The sequence below is a fragment of the Sinocyclocheilus rhinocerous genome, unplaced genomic scaffold, assembly GCF_001515625.1.
Source record: "Sinocyclocheilus rhinocerous isolate Xijiao unplaced genomic scaffold, SAMN03320098_v1.1 scaffold1937, whole genome shotgun sequence".
NCBI classification, from domain to species: Eukaryota; Metazoa; Chordata; class Actinopteri; order Cypriniformes; family Cyprinidae; genus Sinocyclocheilus; species Sinocyclocheilus rhinocerous.
Window position 1 is genome coordinate 194,847 of NW_015626386.1, and position 22,840 is coordinate 217,686.

Genomic DNA, 22,840 nt, shown 5'->3' on the forward strand with positions numbered 1-22,840 from the left:
TGGTGTGTGTGTGTGTGTGTGTGTGCGTGCGTGCGTTCGTGCGTGTGTGTGGTGTGTGTGTGTGTGCGTGCGTGCGTGCGTGTGATGTGTGTGTGCGTGTGTGTGTGTGTGTGTGTGTGTGTGAGCAGACAGCGATCGGGTCATTTCAGGGTCCGGCTGACTCAGGAAAAGCCACCTTACACACTTCCACAATCTCCACAACTCAGCAGAACAAACACAAACACAGACAGCAGAGAGAGGGAGAGCAGAGGCCTCATGGGAAATTGAGTTCATGTCTCTAATGAAGTCGTTTCAGAGCTGCTACAGCAATGAAATGAGCTGGAAATGAGTTGAGAGTGAAAAACTCCCTAAAGACCCTCCTGTGTCAAAGAGACAGAATGTAGTTCAAACTGTGACCAGAGGGGGGCAGTACAGCATCTGTCTGTCTATCTGTCTATTTATAGTTTTATCTATTGTTCTGTCTATCGCTCTAAACGTCTATCTATCTATCTATCTATCTATCTATCTATCTGTCTGTCTGTCTGTCTGTCTTAATTGTACAGCACTGTGTTATTCTCTGTAGGTTTTTAAAGAACTTTTGTAAGTCTGTCATATATCTCTTCTCTCGTTCAGATATCGACGACTCGAAATTCATCGGTTCCTCTGTGATCAACTCCACGTTTGCACACAACAAGACCGGCTGTCAGATGACGTTTGATGACGACTACAGCGCATACTGGGTGTATTTCATCAACTTCCTCGGCACGCTAGCCGTGTTGCCAGGCAACATAGTCTCCGCCCTCCTTATGGATAAAGTGGGCCGTCTGAGCATGTTAGGTCAGTCACTTCACCAGATTCACCAAAAACTTCACCAGATTCACCACATACTTAAACTCGTCGGATGTCATGTTGCTGTGTGTTGTTGTGTTCAGGCGGCTCGATGGTGTTGTCTGGCATCAGTTGTTTCTTTCTGTGGTTTGGCACCAGTGAGTCCATGATGATAGCGATGCTCTGCCTTTATAACGGACTCAGTATATCGGCCTGGAACTCACTGGACGTGGTGACGGCCGAACTGTATCCCACCAACAGGAGGTACATGGACACACAAATACACACAATCACTACTAAACACGGATCACAAGATGCTTTCACTTGACTCAAATCAACTTTACTCAATGCATTGACATGTGGTGCATCAAGCTACAGTGCTGTTATCATTAACTAAAACTAAAACCTTTAAAAACGTTTTTGATGATTGAAATGAAGTAGAAAAAAATTAAAATATTAAAGGAAGAACTTAAAGATGTTTTGGCAGCTAACTGAAATATGTTAAACTAAAGCACTAAGATTGCCGGAAAATAAACTTTGAAAAAAAGTAAACTACAACTGAAATAAATAATTGGGAAAAAAAACATAATAATATTTTTTTTTTTAAATGAAAAAAGTGCATAACAAAATATGCTAAAATTAAATTAAAACAGAAATGAAAACTAATGAAAGTTGTTATTAGCATTTTAAAAAATAACTTTTAAAAAATGGTTAAAAATTTGTTTTTTCACCTTTTTATTTAAATAATTATTCTGTTGTTCCTAGATCTCCCTATGCTGCATTTAATATCATTTTTTATAGCTAGTATAGATAAATACTGCTGTTTTTGATGTAATTACATATATTATAATCATATAAAAATATAATTGATATAAAAATATAAATATATATTTAATTTAATAATTTCTATGATTTATTATTTATATTGTTTATTTGTATTGTTTATTTTTTTACAGTTTTATCAGTTGTGTTAAATATATAATTTCTATATTTATTTAATGTAATAATTTCCATGATTTATACTTTATTATTTATTTGTATTGTTCAATTTTTAGTTTTATCAGTTGTGTTAAATATATCATTTTTTATATTTATTTACTTTAATAATTTCTATGAATTATAATTATTTATTATTTATATTGTTTATTTGTATTGTTGTTGTTTTTTTACAGTTTTATCAGTTGTGTTAAATATAAATGTTTATTACTATTTGATGCTGTCATCCTAATAACATAAAATCATACAAAACATAATATAATGTAATAATATCCTAATTAAAAATATTGTGCCCCAAAAAATGGCTTCAGTGTAGTTCGCTTAGCTAACAACTTTATCAAAAGTGTAGTTTGGCTATAGTTGAAATGATCAGTGGCAGTGTCATGCATAAAGACCTTTAGATGTCAAAGCTTTCTACAGCTTTACTAGAAAACTGCTAGCACTGCTAATACTGCTGATATTGCTAACACTGGTTGTGTGTGTCTCCTGCAGAGGAACTGGCTTTGGCTTTTGTAACTCCATGTGTAAGCTGGCCGCAGTCTTGGGGAATCTAATATTTGGGTCGTTGGTGGGAATCACAAAATCCATCCCGATCCTGCTGGCCTCGTCTGTGCTGGTCGCCGGAGGCCTGGTGGGTCTGCGGCTCCCCGACACCCGCAACAACGTCCTCATGTGACCCCACCACACCTGTGACCTCTGACCCTGAGTCGTCACGGAAACACGCAGGACACGCTCAGGGTGCAGGTGGAAGCGACTATGACGTGTTTGCTTCATTTATTCATTTAAAGTGTGTTATTTATTCAGTTAGAGATGTTTATTCTCTGTTGAATTTGCCCAGTTCAGATCAAAAGATTAGATGTTGATGCCTTTGTTACAGTAAATCAAATGTTATTATGTTATGAAATGTAAAAATGAAAAAAGTGTCGAAATCTGTTTTTAGACTGTGAGTTTTCGACCTAATCTGGGTGGGCAGAATTATTTTTGAAAATTATTTATTTAATTAGAAAATGTAGTTATTTTTTATTTTTAGTATTTTATCTGTATTATTTTAAGCTGACCACAAAAAAAATTCAGGTGATTTTAATGTTTTTTTTTTTATTATTATTAAAATGTTACTTTTCTTGAAATTATGCGAGAGTAAAAAAGGCCATTTAGAGACGTAGACATAAGCGATAACAGCTTTTTTTGTTAGCATAGGTCCGATTCTCCGGTGACGTCCGCCGAAACAATACTTAAACAAGACAATAACGATTATGCAGTTTACATTTTCTGCTTTTTATAATGATTTAGTTAGCAGAAGAACACCGACACGCTTCGACGGACTTCATTTGGTGTTTGTCTCTCTCGGTTTAAGGGTTGAAGACGTCTTGATAACCCTAGTTCTAGCTGCTACGCGTCCATGTGCAAACTCTTCCTCAGAAAACTGAATGGCCTTTGCTTCCTCTCCGTGCCTCCTTCCTCTAAAACCCTCCCGTCGGCTTCTCGTAGGTTGTAGCGATCCATCGTACAGCAGAACTGAGCGCGTGTCCGATTTCTTTTGGAAAGCTCTACTGCTCCATTAGGTGGAAATATGTCGTGTTTCATCACATTCCACTGGAAGTTCGTACATGCAATTGTGTAATATGACAGGACGTGATACTGTGGAAGCCCGTTTCCGCCACTGAATAAAAAATAAAAAAGTTAATGGCGGCTTTTTATCTCACAATTCTAAAAAAAAATTCTCAAAATTGTGGGATACAAACTCGCAATTACGAGTTATAAAGTCAGAATTGCGTGATTTGAACTGTGTGTTAAATTGTGTTACAAAGTCAGAATTGTGAGACATGAAAATTGCGAGAAAAATATCTAAATTGCTAGCTTATATCTGGCAATTCTGATTTTATTTCTTGCAATTAAGAGTTTATATCCCGCAATTCTGACTTTATAACTCGCAGTTGCAAAAAATAAAATCAGAATTGCGAGATATAAATTCACAATTTTAACTTTTTTCTCACAATACTGATTTTATATCTCACAATTCAGACTTTGTTACACGCAATTGCGAGTTTTTAAACACGCATTTCTCACATTTTTCTTGCAATTCTGACTTTTTCTCGCAGTTGCGAGTTTGTCTCACAATTTTGACTTTCTCACGATTGCAAGGTTATATCCCACAATTCTGACTTTATAACTCGCAATTGTGAAGTTATATAACAATGATGAGAGAAAAAGTCGGAATTGTGAGTTTATATCCCGCAATTCCGACTATTTCTCACAATTGCACGTTTATCTCGCAATTGTGATTTTTTTCTTGCATTTCTGACTTTGTAACTTGCAATTGAGAGTTTATATCACGCAATTCTGATAAAATAAAAAAAGTCAGAATTGTGAGATAAAAAGTTGCAATTACCTTTTTTTCAGTAGCGGAAACGGGCTTCCATATAATACGGCCGCATCTTAGAAAATAATAAAAGCCATTCAGCCTGGTCTGATCTTGATGGCGTACAGGCCCTGCTGCTGCTGTCTACATGCACTGAAGTACACTAAACACCAGAAACATACTCACACAAGTACACTAGTCCGCTGCGCCAACACTGAGATATTGCAGATGGAGTTTGCATTCACGTACTTGGGTATAAATATGTTTCTGGCCTAATTTAATGATATTTTATTGTGTGTATGTGGGGAAAGTAAAGATAAACTTGTTTTGAACTTATCATGGGTGACAACATTTGCTGTACACGTCTAAATGTTGTAAAGTGTTGCCTGTTGAGTTGAAACATAATTTTTCATTGTCAGATGTGTATGCGAATGTCTCCTCATGTGTATGTGTAGATATCTTAGAGTTTATATCCCGCAATTCTGACTTTATAACTCGCAGTTGCAAAAAATAAAATAAGAATTGCGAGATATAAATTCACAATTTTAACTTTTTTCTCACAATACTGATTTTATATCTCACAATTCAGACTTTGTTACACGCAATTGCGAGTTTTTAAACACGCATTTCTCACATTTTTCTTGCAATTCTGACTTTTTCTCGCAGTTGCGAGTTTGTCTCACAATTTTGACTTTCTCACGATTGCAAGGTTATATCCCACAATTCTGACTTTATAACTCGCAATTGTGAAGTTATATAACAATGATGAGAGAAAAAGTCGGAATTGTGAGTTTATATCCCGCAATTCCGACTATTTCTCACAATTGCACGTTTATCTCGCAATTGTGATTTTTTTCTTGCATTTCTGACTTTGTAACTTGCAATTGAGAGTTTATATCACGCAATTCTGATAAAATAAAAAAAGTCAGAATTGTGAGATAAAAAGTTGCAATTACCTTTTTTTCAGTAGCGGAAACGGGCTTCCATATAATACGGCCGCATCTTAGAAAATAATAAAAGCCATTCAGCCTGGTCTGATCTTGATGGCGTACAGGCCCTGCTGCTGCTGTCTACATGCACTGAAGTACACTAAACACCAGAAACATACTCACACAAGTACACTAGTCCGCTGCGTCAACACCGAGATATTGCAGATGGAGTCTGCATTCACGTACTTGGGTATAAATATGTTTCTGGCCTAATTTAATGATATTTTATTGTGTGTGTATGTGGGGAAAGTAAAGATAAACTTGTTTTGAACTTATCATGGGTGACAACATTTGCTGTACACGTCTAAATGTTGTAAAGTGTTGCCTGTTGAGTTGAAACATAATTTTTCATTGTCAGATGTGTATGCGAATGTCTCCTCATGTGTATGTGTAGATATCTTGTATTTAATGAACATTATTTTCTGTCTATAGATGTTTATTTTGGCTGGTTGTGTGATTTCTGGGTGTTATTTAAGCTAACAAGAGGATTCAGTGTCGTACAGGTATTTTTTGCAGTTTTTTTTACAAGTTTGAACAAATTCAGTTCATGGGAGGAATGAATTTGAAGTTACGAAATGTTTGTTTGGTGCAACTCCTGAACTGTTTATTTCAACTGCATTGTTTTTTTGTATTAATTTCGGAAACAAATTCAAGTGGCCTATCTGAAAAATACAAAAGAAGTGTGATATCTCGTGGTTAAATACACCTGTGCATGTGCATATTGAGACTTTGTGTTGCAGTGATTGGTCTGTTGTGCTTTCGAGTTAATTCCTGATTTGAAAGATGAATGTATCATTATTGTGAGCGTGTGATGTTGTTCTGAAATGGGTTTTGATTGGTTGTGGATCTGGCATGCCAACGACACGTCTGCCGTCAAATTCATTTTGTCAAAGTGTCTGTGACATCACTGGCCAAATATCTCAGATATATCTGATTTTATTTTGAAAAGAAAGTAAAAAGTGCCATGTACAGTGTGAACGGAAACTGAGGTGGATCCGGTCTGGATCCAGATGTACTGCTATTAAAGAGTTTCATTATAAGACTCTAAAGAGCGTCTGCTCTTTTTTTCAGAGACCTCTGGGTATCTAAATATCAATTCACTTTACCTGAATTCATCCTATAAACTGATATTCTGGGCCACATAAAATAATTAATAACTCAGATTAATCACAATACGTAATCTGAATTATATGAATCTAATACAAAACCTGCTTGAATTGATAAAAACCCTTGTGGATGTAAAATGTGTTATATTGTGACCTCTAATGGTGAATGTGAGTACACTAAAATGGTCTAATAGTATATATATATATATATATATATATATATATACAAACTGTATAAATATATGTAATAATGGTAATATATAACACACCTGAAAATAGCTAGAAAAACGTGCTCATAATTTGTGAAAGATGCTTTAGAAAAATTTAATATTTTCTATTGTACACTAAAATTATCTCATTGTAATATTAATATATAGTGTAAATATATTATATATAATAATAGTATTATATAACACCTAAAAAACTTGCTCATAATTTGTGAAAGATGTCTAAAGAAAATAAAATATTTTCTAATGAATATGATGAACACAAATAATAGATAACCCTGCTCGATGCTTCGACACTAGATGGAGCACGAGCTCCAAACATCTCCCATTGTGTTAGTGTTGATATGTGAACTAGACTCCTGTACTTTTATTGGACCGGGAGTCCGGGACTGTGGTGAAATGTGCTGTGTACTTCAGTAATGACATGCAGGTTTGAATCTGTTGGTGTCTGACTGACTCAAGGACAGTTTAATCCTGCAGGAATGTTCGACTGAAACTAGATACTCGCCAGCGCCTCTGTCTCTGTCTGTCTCTCTGTCTCTCTGTCCCTCTGTCACTGTCTTTGAATTTGTTCCTGCTGAAAAACAGCTCGCAACATCCTCAATATGCAGCATAAATTATTATTATTATACATTAAACATGAAAAATTTACAGTTTTTTATTACATTAATAATTACATTATTTATTACGCTCACAACATCCTCAAGGTGCATAATAATAATGATAATAAATGTACTATATTATTATTATTAGAAATATTACATTAAACATACAAAATATTTTATGTAATAAAATTAATAATAATATAAAAACAAATTATTCATTATCAGAATTATATCAAATTAGTTTTTATTATTTGCATAATTATTAAAAAATATTATTAAAATTACTGAACCATTCTGTTACTTATAATGGTCACAGGTGTAAAACACGGCTGATCATTTTTGTCCTGGATTTGTGGTTTAAACCAGGATTTAGAATTGTAGAAGTCGGGTTTAGACCAGCAAACTCCTCTCCGGAGGCCTGATTGTTGCTGGAATCTCCATGATCTGGATTCCAGGCGTGTCTGAGGATAATTCTGCGTCCTAGCGGATCCATTCCACCCTAAGTCACTCAGAAGAGCAGCTGAAATGGAAACGGGTGAGAGAATGTTTAATAGTTTGCATACATAGTAGCTGTTATACGTCATATATGAACTAACCAATCAGCAGGACTGCAACTATTTTCTGTATGATGTTTACAAATGTTGCATGCTGTGTAAAATAGAAAGAACTCTATTCAGAAGTCCTGTATGTGCTTGTATGCACCACAAAAAAATATATTTACATAATCATTTGCACTATGATAAGGATTATAGCTTTTACTGCTGGGAAACAGTAGAATGTTCAAAAGGTCACATTTGAATTGCATCACATGAGTACAGAGTTCTGTGAAAAAGAAATATCAAATTAACAATAAACAAAATTCATCTGTGAGCTAAAACTACGCCATAGTAAGCACATAGCTATTCCCTGGCAACCATACAGCAACTCCATGACAACTATTCAAAATGTCCAAGCAACTGCATAGCAACTCCCTGGCAACCATCCAGAACACCCTAGCAACCATAAAGCAACACCATGGCAACCACCTAGAACACTGAGTAAACACACAGCAACTCCCTGGCAACCATATAGCAACTCCATGGCAACTATCCAGAACATCCAAGGAACCACATAGCAGCTCCCTGGCAACCACATAGAACACCCTAGTGACCATATAGCAACACCCTAGCACCACATAGCAACTCTGTCCCCTGGCAAGGACATAGCAACTCCCTGGCAACCACCTAGTCCACCCTAGCAACCACCTAGAACACCCTGGCAACCACCTAGAAACCACCTAGAATACCTTAGCAAGTACTTAGCAACTCTGTGACCTAGCAACCACATAGCATCTCCCTGGCAACCACCGAGAACATCCTGGCAAGCACATAGCAACTCCCTCGCAACCACCTAGTACACCCTAGCAGCCATTTAGCAACATCCTAGCAACCACATAGCAACTCTGTGCCCTAGCAAGCACATAGCAACTTCCTAGCAACCACCTTGGACACCCTAGCAACCATATAGCAACCACCTAGAGCACCCTAGCATCCACTTAGCAACATCCTAGCATCCACATAGCAACACTGTGCCCTGGCAAGCACATAGCAACTCCCTGAAAACCACCTAGAACACCCTAGAAACAATATAGCAACATCCTAGCAACCACATAGCAATTCTGTGCTCTAATAACCACATAGCAACTCCCTGGCAACCCCCTAGAACACCCTGGCATCCTCATAGCAACTCCCTAGCAACCACCTAGAATACACAAGCTACCACATAGCAACACCTTGACAACCACCCAGAACACCCTAGTATCATAGTAGTTTTGCACACACAAGCACTACTAATTTTTTCTTCATAACATGTCAGAATCTAGTTGATCTGATTCCTGTAGTTCATATCTACAGTACATAGGTCAGATCTGATCATAAAATACCTCACATTCTGTGACCTCACAGGTGTATGTGACACTCTGAATCCAGCACATGCATGTTTACGATCAGTGACCGATCAGCATTACACACAGCACTCAGAGCGTGACGTACAGATACCATGAACACGTTATCTGTGTTACACCAGCACACACTAAACTACAGCTGATTTATCAGCTCTGTGTGTAAGTAAATACTGCATCTGTGTAAGGAGTGTCATTACCTCAAATCACTCTCTGTAAAATTCTTCTAGCTCGGCTGATCAGGGTGTAACAGATAAAGAAGTACAAAGGGTCACTCTATGAAAACAAGATGTGAAAACAGATGGAAACAGTTTGCATGAATCATCAAAGCTAAATATCCAGTAGCCAGAGGAAGGTTTGATGGATAACAGCACAGGTCACACAGGTTATGAGAATTAGCTTTTTAAAAGAGGCCATGAAATATGTTGTAATAAAACAAAAAAATATATAAAAATGAATAGTAATGGTAATGTGGAGAAAGGTCACATTTGAATTGCATCACATGAGTACAGAGTTCTGTGAAAAAGAAATATCAAATTAACAATAAACAAAATTCATCTGTGAGCTAAAACTACGCCATAGTAAGCACATAGCTATTCCCTGGCAACCATACAGCAACTCCATGACAACTATTCAAAATGTCCAAGCAACTGCATAGCAACTCCCTGGCAACCATCCAGAACACCCTAGCAACCATAAAGCAACACCATGGCAACCACCTAGAACACTGAGTAAACACACAGCAACTCCCTGGCAACCATATAGCAACTCCATGGCAACTATCCAGAACATCCAAGGAACCACATAGCAGCTCCCTGGCAACCACATAGAACACCCTAGTAGCCAGAGGAAGGTTTGATGGATAACAGCACAGGTCACACAGGTTATGAGAATTAGCTTTTTAAAAGAGGCCATGAAATATGTTGTAATAAAACAAAAAAATATATAAAAATGAATAGTAATGGTAATGTGGAGGAAAAAGACAATGCTTGCTCTGTCCTCCATACTCATGTTTTGGATTCACTCCTCCACGGGCAGAAAATGTCACATAACCTTTGACCTTTCGACAAGGGGCCTTTCATTTCTTTCTTCCAGCTTGCTTGTGAAGAGACAAATGTTTCTTTTTCCTCTTTTTATATCTTATAAACGTCCACTGTAATGTAAAGGCCCATAAGCTGAGACAGAGAGGTCAAAAACGAACACTCCTCTGTCCTCAGAGCTGCGGGATTAAAGCAAATCTAGGTTACAGTGTAACACGGATCCTCACATACTGAGGTTATGTAACACTAGGACCACAGGTTAGCTTTCAAAATGCAGTTTACGTAAATACAATGACCCTACAGGTGCAATAACGTTACATATTCTACTATATATTCCCTATAAATCCATATATCTATATTTAACCCTGAATTATGTTTTTCAAACACAACCAGGACTCGGTTCTTCAACCGTATAACATTAAGTCAAGTACATCTGTCATCATTCATGACTCACATAAACGGCTTCTGATATGAAGGCAGCAGTTTATACACATTTGAATTTATAATGAATCGTTTCATAATTCAGTTTGACGTGTTTATAAAACATCCCACTTTTGATAAGACACTATTTTAAGTGAAGGATGTTTTTGCCTGGCTCGGTCTATATCTTGAAGTAGTATGTAATTATGTGGTAAATCCTGTCAGCTTCAGTAACTTCTCAGGGCTGAAAAAAAAAGAAACATTTAAAATAGATCAATAATTTTATTACAAGGCTGACTAAAATACTTTATTTTGATAAAATATCTTTTTTTTTAAATATATTTGTAAAATATTTTTGTTGGTTACAGACATACTGTCTGTGTATTAATGGATTTTTCAGAGCCACTTACCGCAGTTTTCACAGTTACACCAGTAGGTGGCAACAAGTGACTGTATTATAAGTATGTGTTGAATCATTCAGTCAACCGATTTGTTTAACAACTCTGATTCATTGAATCATCCACTCAACCGATTCGTTCAAAAAAAGCTGATTCATTTAGGAATGAAACAAGTGACCGCCATTAGGAACCAGTCATTGAATCATTCACTTAACCGATTTGTTTAAAAAGACTATTCATGAGGTTTTATCTTTATAGTAACTAACCAAGCTGTTGCAAGTTCTAATGTGATATTTTATTTAACACACACACACACACACACATATATATATAAAATTCATAAACAACATAACATAAATAATTAAATATTAAATAATATTACCATTTTTTAAATATTTATTATTCCTATTTTGTTCTAACATACGATGTTACATTGTATTCTTTAGTTACTTTCATAAATATAATGTTTCCTAAGAAAAACATAAAATCCTAATATAATTACCTAAAACATTTAAATCATGTTTTAAAATCAAATATGTATCAAATAAAAATATAATATATTAAAATCTAAAAAATAAAATGTATATCGTGTCGTTTGTAAGCATCTCATTTGCACCTCTTTTGCTGGCTCACTCTCTCTCTCTCACACACACACACACACACACACTGCTGAGAGGGAGAAACGCGTCAGGTCGCGGCATCAGCTCTCACAAACTCTTTAAACTTTAAACGCTTGACCCGCGCGGAGGAGCGGAACCCTTGACGCCGCCCGGGTGAGTGTCTGCGCGGGATTCATTCGCTGCGTTTTCAGGGTTTGACGATTGTTTTCCTCCGGTTTCTATGGACTCTGGTCTCGAGAGCTTTGAGGACTTTGAGCTGCACTTGTTCCTTCGCGGCTGGATCGTTTACAGCAGGTTTATTCCTCCTCTACACGACAATACGCGTCAGTTTTACCCTCCTCAGATGTTTGAATGCGTTTTGTTGCTGCTTTATTCAGTGTTACTTTATATTTGGTTCCGAAACAATGGAACAAAAGGGAAATATTCGCTTGTTTTTAAGGACAAACGCTCATTGGCTGACAGCGACTCCGCTGTCTTCTCTCGTTCACTTTAACTGTTTGCATAAGTTCATTCAGACACGGTTAACCTGTATCTGTCGTGCTGTTTGATTAGTTGTGTTCTTTTAATGTTAGTCTGGCATTTTAGGGTCATGTGGAGGTCTGCAGTCAAACTCGCATAAATTATCCCAGACTTTTCATCTGAACAACAAAAGAGTCTTCTAGTTCAAAATGAGACCACATTTTTGAACAGGCTTTTTTTCTTTGTGCATTTTCTGCGAGTGCTAGTTGAGAACTAGTCAGGTTGTGCAAACTTGGTCAAATCTATGTGAGCAATGCTAATGCATTTGGTGACAACATAGATATGAACTTTTGATATGAAGGGTTTTGTTGTTTTGTAGGGGTCATGTGACATGCATTAAGCAATATATAAGTAGTAAAAGCTTACATGTAGGCAGTCTCTCAATGAATAATATGGTTTCATAATTGCATGTACAATAGTCTAAAAATGTTGTTTAAAGTAGAAGTATTGTGTATGACATAGGCCCTAATGTAATTCTGCATTTAGCTGACATTTGAAGCACTGACATATGTTGTATTTTCCAAGACAGTTCATGTATCTTTGTCCATTTGTCCCTTTTTTAAACTTCATGAATCTTCCTCTATTTTTTAAAACATGTTCGTTGAAACACAGAGTGACTCTTTCGTATCTAAGAGCAGGTGCCTGAAGGCTGTCTAAAATAGAAGCAGGTAAAAGTGGCTGGTAAGAGGAAGAATATAGCCTGTCAGCAGAGGGTTAGCATTAAACGCCTGTGTGTCCATGACCTCTTGACTCCTAAAGCCTAAAACCTGACCTCTGAAATGATAGAATTTATTCTTTGTTTCAGGGACTGCTTGGTATTTTGCTGTAAATTGTTAAAACTGAAATGGTTTTGTGAATCTGTTTGAAATAAACATGATAATGTTATTAAAAATAAAAATTGTTAAAACTAATTCTTAAGTTTAGCATAATCGCAATTAAAAAGTTAAGAAAGTTGACATGTAACTTAATACAAGTGCATTTCTGGTTATAATCAGCACTAGTCATTGTTGGGCTTAAAGGGGTCATATGATGCGATTTCAAGTTTTCCTTTCTCTTTGGAGTGTTACAAGCTGATTGTGTATAGATGAGATCCCTGAAGTTGCAAAGACTAAAGTCTCAAAACCAACGAGATATTCTTTATCAAAGTTAACTTTCGGGCTCTGTCTTTACATTTATTTTGAAAGATGAATAACTATGGTAAGGGGCGTTACATTTCCGACGCGTGCTTGCGGTGTTCGGCCAATCACAATGCACTGGGTCAGCTGGCCAATCAGAGCAGACTGCGCTTGTCGGAAGGAGGGACTTTGTAGAAAACGAAGCATTTGAGAGAGGCGGGGCATAGAGGACCTACAATAATGTACAGTATTTGAAAAATAATGTGTTTTTTGAACATTAAAGCATGTCAACATATTCTGTTACACCAAATACACAAAATAATGATCTTTAAAAAAGCATCATATGACCCCTTTAATTTATGTTGTCATAGACATTTACATTACTGATAAATTCCTTCATATTATTATTATTATTATTATTATTATCATTATTATTTGGGTTGCAAAGGGGCAGAAAACTTCAGGTAAATTTCTGAAAATTTTACAGGATTTTTTTGGACATTTTTGGAAACTTTCCAGAAGTTTCTGGAAATTTACCATGCCTTTGCAACCTTAAATATTATTATTTATGAATATCATTTTAGTATTTATTTGTTAAGTATTTTTATGAGAAAGGCTTAGGGTTAGTCGAATAAAACTTTTAAAAAATTAATAGCAGAAGTCACAGTCATTATTTATTGGTATGTTAATCAAAGGAATAATCAACTAATCTGGAGATACAGAAAAAAATTATAGATTAATGGATAGAAAAAAAATTGGTGTTAAATTAGTCCCTCAGGACATTTTTAATGAGGAAATGATCTCCTGAATGGGTCATATAGTGTATGTTCTTCTAAACATGGTTCATGTCGATGGCACAGACAATGACCTGCCTTCATGGTCCAATGTGACAGAATCATGTAACCCAGATGAGCTGGCGCTGGCTCAGACGGGCAACCAATATCCCTGTGAACGAACACCAGCAGCCCGTCGATAACCACAAACCAGCCTTTCAGAACAAAACCACCGAGATTCAGACCTATTTAAGTGTTGTTTTAAAGGAATAGTTCACCTGAAAATGCACATGCTGTTTTCAATGATGAATTTTTCTTTTTGGGTGAACGGACCCTTTAATGTCTGAATTTGAACTTATTGGGGTTTTCAGACAGTTTCATCATGATTTAAGGGAAGACACCCACAAAAATGACTAGATACCACCATACTTCCCTAGTTGATTGATTGCAATAAGAATTGCAAACTTTTTTTGTATTACAAGTTTTTTTTTTAAATGTTATGTCTAAATATGCATATGAGGCATTATCTAGTTAAATATACAATAAAATGCATATATTTTCAGAACATAAATCTGAACATTGAATAAAGCCTGGTTTGTTTTATTTTATTTTGTCATATTTGAGTTAAAGTTTTTTTGCGAGGATTTGGATTTCTCTTTTTATCACTCCATAAATCAGAAAATAGGTATAGGTATAAAGTGTTGTATAAAATCAGGTGTATGATAAATGAACAAACCCTTCAGTGAAAACAATAATATATATATTTATTACAATATATATATATATTACAAAAATAATATATAAGAATATAGATAGGAATAAAACTGTAAAGTTTGGTGCATGCAAGTGCTGTTGAAATGGAGAAAAAAAAATCATAGCCTTAAAGATATGTACTGAAATTGAAATCTACAAATGCAAGTAGATAAAGTGCAAAGATAAACACTTAGAAGTGTATTTTGAATGTTCATTCCACTAGTCTGAAAATCTCAAAACTTCCCAATGCATGAAAAAACAATGTTTTTGCATGCAGCGTCCTGCTTTAAAAATCAATGCAGCGATTGACCTTCTTTAGACCTGAATTAAAGAGATAGCAGGGGTCTCTCATTAGTTTCGACCGCTTTCTGCATGCTAGTGAAATGCAATCTGATCCAAACTTTACATCGATGTCCTATCCGCTGTCCGACCCTGATTTAAGGCTCCGTCCACATTGTGGATGCTGAAAAAGACCCGTCCACTGCGTCTAATGTTCCTTCACTTCACAAAAGTGCCACTCTTGAGATTTGTGAGCCGAACACAGTTGTGCTTTGTGTCCCTCTGCCAACATCCCTCCATCTCCCAGAGGAGTGCGGAGAGAAGGATATGGACAGATAGGAGGACGCCCTTATTCTGTTACCTTTCTGGAGAATAATTACCCCTCTAATCTGACCAAGGGCTCGTTTATGTTGCCCCCAACACCTGCACAGGTCTCAGATCAGTCATAGGGTTTCTTCATATGGCTGCTGTTTCTGGTTCTTTTCTTGAAAAATCACAGCAAGTAAAGCAGTGCTTGGTAATCGATAGCAGGGCTGAATAATAATGATGCCCTGAGGCCAGTGAGAGCGTTATGGTTCAGTTGACCGGCCAGCGCTGTGTGTCACTGCATCTTACTTTGTTGGTCATGCACATGTGTTTCTATGCCTTGGAAACATAAATAATTAATTTTGTGTAATGTGTTGAATGTTGTTGTTGGGAGCAGTGTTTATAGATAGATGTCATAGTTAAGCTACAGTTGTGTAATCTGCAGCTCTTATTGCAAATATTGTTTATTACTGTATGCACTTAGGTTGGTAAGATTTTTAAATGTTTTAATGCTCATCAAGGCTGCATTTATTTGACAAAAAATACAGTAATGTTGTGAAATATTATTACAATTTAAAATAAGTGTTTTCTATGTGAATCTCTATTAAAATGTAATTTATTGCTGTGATCAAAGCTGAATTTTCAGCATCATTACTCCAGTCTTCAGTAGTGGTCGACCGATATATCACCAAGGCCGATATATCGGCCGATATTTGGCATTTTTTAAATATCGGCATTGGCCGATAAGTTTTCCTGTTTGGCCGATGCGTTCTAGGCGGGACTTTTATTTTGATGGCGCGATCGAGAATGGCAGCGCCTGAGCACACAATGCTTACATTCTCCCTCTTGTTCGCTGTTGTCGTTCAGTTCTGTCTAATATGGATTATCTAATACGTCTGTCTAATAATCAGATAGAACGGTTAAACAAAGGAATTAAAATGTATACAAAAAGTCTTATAACGATTGCTTTTATATTATTAGTAATGTCTTCAGTCACGTGATCCTTCAGAAATCATTCTAATATGCTGATTTGCTGCTCAAGAAACATTTCTGGTTATTATCAATGTTGAAAACAGCTGTGCTGCTGAATATTTTGTGGAAACTGTGACTTGTTTTCTTTTATAAGCCTGAATGTAGGGTCAGGTGTTGGTCAAATGTGGTCACATGGAGTTTCTCTGATGCTTTTGATTCTTACTGTGTTTTTTTTTTTTTTTTTTATTTTTCCCCTCCCTGTTCTTCTCTTTTGTCATTTTTAGGCCCACACACATTTTTATTTTTCCTTGACCTTTATCCTCTGGTGTCCATGTATTTCTTGGCATGTGAAGAAACTGTGAAGGTCAGAGGTGTGAGTCTGCAGTCAGTGAAGTGGAATGCATTAGTTAAAGCCAGAGAGATTTGAAATAAACCACCCAGTTTGGTACTTTTTTAGATGTTTTGTAACTTCATTGAATGGAAATGTCTCTATTTGACAGGTGATTGAAAAATAACAGGGCCATCAGCTAATCAGTCAGTTGAGGAAATGTTATGGAGACTTTCTGAAGATTTAGTTTTTCTTCATAACATCATGCACTGATGCTTCATTCACAATGAGACCAGAAAACACGTATATTGAAGTAAATAGGGTAAATTTGGATTTAAATGAGCACCAGGTTGTGTTGGGTCACAGGATGAGACTCACGCTTGTGTGAGATAATCATTTTTAACCTCAGATTCCTAAAACAGGCTCATTCCAGAGGTAATCGATTTATTGGCTGATGGGAAGGCCATTCCGGCTGTTTTGAAGCATCTCAAAGCACTCATTGTGTCGGGTTGGCTTGATTTCTCTTGCGTGCCACGAGTTATCGGACACGGGTGTTGTTTTTGACCAGATAAGACTAATGCCAGCAAATTCTTTCTTGGGAAATGATAATAATTATTCCCTGTTTGCATTTAGAGCAGCAGCTTCCAGTGAAACGTGCTGGTCTTTGTTCACTCTTAAAGGAATAGTTCATCCTAAAATGAACATCTGCTGAAAATGTACTTATCCCCAGGCCATCCAAGATGATGAGTTTGTTTCTTCATCGGATTTGGAGAAATGTTGTCCATCATTTGCTCAGCAATGGATGCTCTGCAGTGAATGGGTGCCGTCAGAATGAGAGTCCAAACAGCTGATAAAAACATCACAATAATCCACAAGTAATCCACAGCACTCCAGTCCATCAGTTAATGTCTTGAGAAGCCAAAAGCTGCGTGTTTGTAAGAAAAAAAATCCATTATCAAGACATTTTTAACTTTTTAACAGCTGTTTGGACTCATTCTGACGGCACCCATTCACTGCAGAGGATCCACTGGTGAGCAAGTGATGCAATGCTACATTTCTACAAATCTGATGAAGAAACAAACTAATCTACATCTTGGATGTACATTTTCAAGAAAATTTAAATTTAAATTTTTGGATAAACTATTCCTTTAAAAATAAGCGTTCTGAAAGATAATTTTCCGCAGCAATGCCATAGAAGAACCATTTTAGGTTCCCAAAAGAACCTTTAAGTGAACCTTCTTTCTTAGTCTGAAGAGCATTTTAATAATCTAAAGAACCTTTTTCCACTATAAAGAACACTTTGTGGATGTTAAATGTTCTTCATGGAACCATTGATGCCAAATTAGGACCATTAATTTTATTAATGATTTAATTAATGCCACTGTTTTCTGTGTTGTTTAGGGAGTTGAGCAGTAAAACACGAATTTAGAGATGAAATGCTTCTGAAGGGAGTGTTTGAAAAGAAACAGATCTGTGGAGAAAAATGTTACGTTAGAGCGGTCAGTGCCTTAATAGTGTTCCTGGGCCAGTACAAAACATCTTGTGTTAGAGAGGCTGTATTTTACACTTCTGTAGCATTTATTTTTGTCCCTGAAGCTCGTCAAGGTCTCTTGCACCAAAACAGTTGCAATTTAGTTTAACATGATCATTTTCAGCCCTCTCTCTGACCTTTTAAACTTGTGAGTTCAATTCCAAGTGCACTGTATTCCAAACTACAGCGCACAAATCCCATTTGCACTTTCTTTTAGTCTATTACATTCAAATATGTCGAATAGTGATCGTGCACAATGTGATTGCAGTGTTTCCCCTGCCATTATTTTAGGGGGGCGGCCCGCCCCGCCCCCCTTGAAGGTCAAGTTAATATTTAATTATATTTTCTCTATAGCGCCACACTGGATTGTTAATATGCAATTAAGGCTCTAAAACTGTGGTGGGAAAAATATGTAATTATGTAATGTAATTATGATTAAAATAATGTAATAATACTTGTTTGGCTTCAGAAGACTTTCTTCTTTTTTTTTAATTAAAGGTTATTGGAGTATGTTTTTTATTTCTGGCTTTTTACTTCAAAATGTCATATTTCATTCGATGTACTTGCCGTTTCTTGGTAATTACTTACTTGCAATTTCTGAGTGAAAATGTCCTGTTCTTCATCATATGATGGCAGAATTTGGCTGAAAACCGGCAGGATCTGTATCTTTGCTTGTGTTTCATGAGAATCCTGTGACTTTCTCCGTTGGGGTGCTGACCAGAAAGACACATGGTACCCAATTACAAACAACATCTACTCTAGTACACTGACTCATGGTCATTCAGGCTGCTCAGGGTTCATTGTGTTCTTTGGTGTTACATTGTAACATTATCCAGCATTCTAGAATGTTGAGTGCAACATTGTTAACCGAAATGTAAATATTAATATGTTAATGCATTTGCATTGAAAACAGGGTCTTTTGTACTCTTTTGTAATGTTTGTGTTTGAAGAGTTTGCTGTAGACATACTCTCACATTCACAACTCGAAGCTTCCCAGTCCATTCGGACGCTTTATTAAACGATCACTGATCTGTAGCTTTGCGGCTTTATACTTCTCAATAAAAAGGCAGAACTGATGTAATTTCACTGGCACACCTCCCTTTAAAATCAAAACAAGGAGTCACAGTCTGTGGCCGTTCTTCCAGAACGACGGTTTCGGAGAGAGAAGTTATTAATTCAAACCGAGCCAGCAGGTACAAGGAAAGACAAGCAAATTAAAGTGGGTAAATGATTGGCGTGTAGATGAGATGCAGTTAAATGAATGTACATGCACATTTTTTTCAGTGCAAACACTATGTGATTCTTTCATAAGACCCTCGAATTATCTAATGTGATTTTTTTTTTTAATTAAGAGGCTCAATTTTAGAATAGAAATCTGATAGACAAAAAAACTGGTGTAAGATTTCACAAATTGTAAAATGTAATAAAGGATAATTTCAGAAATAATTACAAAGAAACGAGAAGTAACGCATTGAATTAAGCTTGCAATTTTGAAGTAAAAATTCTGAAATAGTATTTTCTTGTAAAAATGTACTGCAATAATCTGTTTTATTTACAAACTCCAAAAAAAAAAAATATTCAGTGTAAATGACTGATTTTATAACTCTGTACTATCAACTTGTTTTGTAACATAATAAAAATGATGAATTAAATTTTTAAAAATTATGTATTATGTACATAAATATTCATGATGATATTTATATTGAACTTGACATGCTTCAATTAAAATTGAAGCTCAAAACAATTTAATATTTGATCATTTTATATTCATTTTCAAAGTTTTTTTCTAGAACTTGCCATTGAAAAAGAGTATACTACTGTTTGAACGAAAGAAAGAAAAAAGTGCATATATCTGCTTCAGCTATGAATAATTAATCCGTTTGATAATGGTTTTGTGCATATATAATCAAAACACTACTGAAATATCTACTGTGCTCTGCTGGTATAAATATCTTTTGTGTGTGTGTGTGTTTTCAGACTCATTTTAATAGCTAAATCCACACAGAGCAGTTTGTGAGATCAGCTCAAGTTTTGCCTTCTGATCAGGAGTCTGTGTTGTCGTCCCTTGTGTAGTGGTTAAATTTAGGATAGAAAGAAATGCGATAAGAGTGGATCAGCTTGAAACCAGAACTCTGCCCAGGCCTGGTTAGAGAGCCGACCGGTGCGTCTCGGTGCCTTATGGACACGCCATGACCCTGTAAACAATAGAAGCACAGCAAACACTGACCCAGCCCCCTCTGTGCTGCATGTGCATTGATTTTATTCTGTTGTCAGCCGTCTCAAGTATGCACGACGATGCACACACACGCATGCAAGCGCACCAGCTGATCTGCCGTTATTGTTTTGCACCTGTCACAGAGGCAGCGCTTCAAATGGTGTGTGTGTGTGTGAGCGTATTATTATCTGACATTAATATTTAATTGTTGCTTTGACTGAGAGTGAACGTTGAGGTTAAACCGTCTTGATCTGAGAGCCGTTTCTGCTTGACAGTGATGTTTGGCACATGCTTTTCTCAGAAAGGGAGAGCGAGAGAGAGAGTGAGAGGGGAAGGAGGAGGTCTGAATGTCTTATCATATTCATCCGCTCGTGTTCAGACATCCACAGCCAGACACAACCATCAACCCTTATGACACCCAGAAAATCGCAGATTTACTCTAAATTATACACACGTCTAGAAGCAAACAGACACGTATGAGACCGCAGACTCTGAAATGATTCTGGCTTGTTTTTTTTGCATTTTTGTGGATTTTGTGGTCGTCTTCTCTGAGCTTCAGAGCGTCTTTACCGGCACTTGGTGAGTTTAAGTAATGCTTTTTGTTTTTTGGTGATGTTATTGGATGCATATCGGGAATTTAACATATAGGCAGTAGATTAATTGTAGACTTGCACATTTTATAGGTTCTTTTCGTTATTTCTTTGAAGTCATTTGGTGAGTTTAAGTAATGTTTTTTTTTTTTTTTAAATTTGATGCATTTGTGAATTTAACATATAGGCAGTAGATTAATTGCAGACTTGAACTAGATTCTGTTGGATGTTTGAAGGCATTTGATGAGTTTAAATAATGTTTCTTGAATATTTTTGGATGCATATTGCACATTTTAATAACACAAGCAGTAGTTTATTTGATAACTTGCACATTTTATAGGTTCTGTTGGTTGTTTAGTTGAATGCATTTGGTCAGTTTAAGTAATGTTTTTTAATTTTTTTTGGATGTTATTGGATGCCTATTGCTATTTATTTAAAACATGCAGACAATAGATTAGTTGAGAAATGGCACATTTTATGGGTTCTGTTGGTTTGCAGGCATTTGGTCAGTTTAAGTATAATATATCTTGTTTTTTTTATGTTATTGGATGCATATTGCAGTTTTTAAAAATATTTAGCCATTAGCCAATAGATTAGTTTTTACATTTTACAGATTCTGTTGATTGATTGGTTAAGTTTTGAATTTTTAAGTGTGTTTCTTGTCCTTTTGCATGTCAAGCATCGCTATTACTATTGCTCATACTAGGGATACATCGAATGTTCGGCAGCCAAAATTATACAGCCGAAAATAGCAAAAAAAAAGCTCTTTCGGTGTTCGGCCGAATAAGCGAAAAGACCGAATAAATTGTACCGAACAATGACGTGTCTGTGTTAAATATTTTTTAATTGTTGTTTTGTAATATATTTTTTTCTTTGGAAAGCAAGACAAAACAGTTAAAAGCACATTTTGGCTATTTAATTTATGCAATGGTGAAAAAAATTGGCAAAATACATGGGGAAAAAAACTAGAAAAACCGTATTCGGCCTTCGGCCCAGTGGTTAATTTTGTTCGGCTTCGGCCAAGAATTTTCATTTCGGTGCATCCCTATTTATATTGTATTTATTTACAGAGGTATATTATGCTGCTTTTAATTGTACAGTAAAAAATACATGCCTGATTCAAGAAGGGGGTCTGATGGCCAAAAAATATTATTTTACTAACTTATTAATTTTAAGTTAAATTGTGCTTTGTTGGTATAATGTCTGCTAGAATGTAAAAAAACATTTTCTGTGTTAAATATTTTTTAATTGTTGTTTTGTAATAGATTTTTTTCTTTGGAAAGCAAGACAAAACAGTTAAAAGCACATTTTGGCTATTTAATTTATGCAATGGTGAAAAAAATTGGCAAAGTACATGGGGAAAAAAACTAGAAAAACCGTGTTCGGTATTCGGCCTTCGGCCCAGTGTTTCATTTTGTTCGGTTTCGGCTTTGGCCAAGAATTTTCATTTCGGTGCATCCCTAGTTCACGCTTTTTAATATTGAATAACAGCCTTGCGACAACATTTTGTACCTTCTGCAACTGTAGGATAGATGCTTGACAACTGCAGAACGTTATGTTTTCTAATACACGCACGAATTGCATTGACAGCGCTGCACGAACACGCGGCGGATCTGCTTGATAACCAGGGTTCAAAGTCCAAAGCGCTAGGAAAATCTGCCCTGAAACATTGTTACTCGTCAGTTGCTCAGTCACATTTTTATGAATTTTTACAAGGCATGTGACAATGCGATACGTACGACGTATTCGTAATGAGACTTATTTATAAATCTGCTGTTGTCAACAAAAAGAAGCGCTGAGGTCTTCCTGCGCGTTTCCGCCAAAATAAAAGTTGAGAAAAAGCAAGACCTCTATCAACATTCATAAATGTTAGTATTGTAATTTTAATGTTATGTAAAATAAAATAAAAAGTAAGACAATAATAATGATAATAATCATTACAACAGCTCTGTT

The 22,840-nt window shown here is 36.1% G+C and overlaps 1 protein-coding gene and 1 pseudogene across 1 annotated transcript in view; both read left to right on the plus strand.

Annotated features, from left to right (window-relative positions):
• LOC107713605 (synaptic vesicle glycoprotein 2C-like) overlaps nucleotides 1–2,733 on the plus strand; it is a 37,915-nt gene extending 35,182 nt beyond the window's left edge. The window contains exons 10-12 of the mRNA XM_016519176.1: nucleotides 613–816; nucleotides 912–1,071; nucleotides 2,296–2,733. Coding sequence (XP_016374662.1) covers nucleotides 613–816; nucleotides 912–1,071; nucleotides 2,296–2,479 — 548 coding nt within the window. The 3' untranslated portion in view covers nucleotides 2,480–2,733. The remainder of the gene's footprint in view (nucleotides 1–612; nucleotides 817–911; nucleotides 1,072–2,295) is intronic.
• Nucleotides 2,734–11,536: 8,803 nt separating this feature from the next.
• Nucleotides 11,537–22,840, plus strand: part of LOC107713498 (semaphorin-4D-like) — a 48,770-nt pseudogene continuing 37,466 nt past the window's right edge.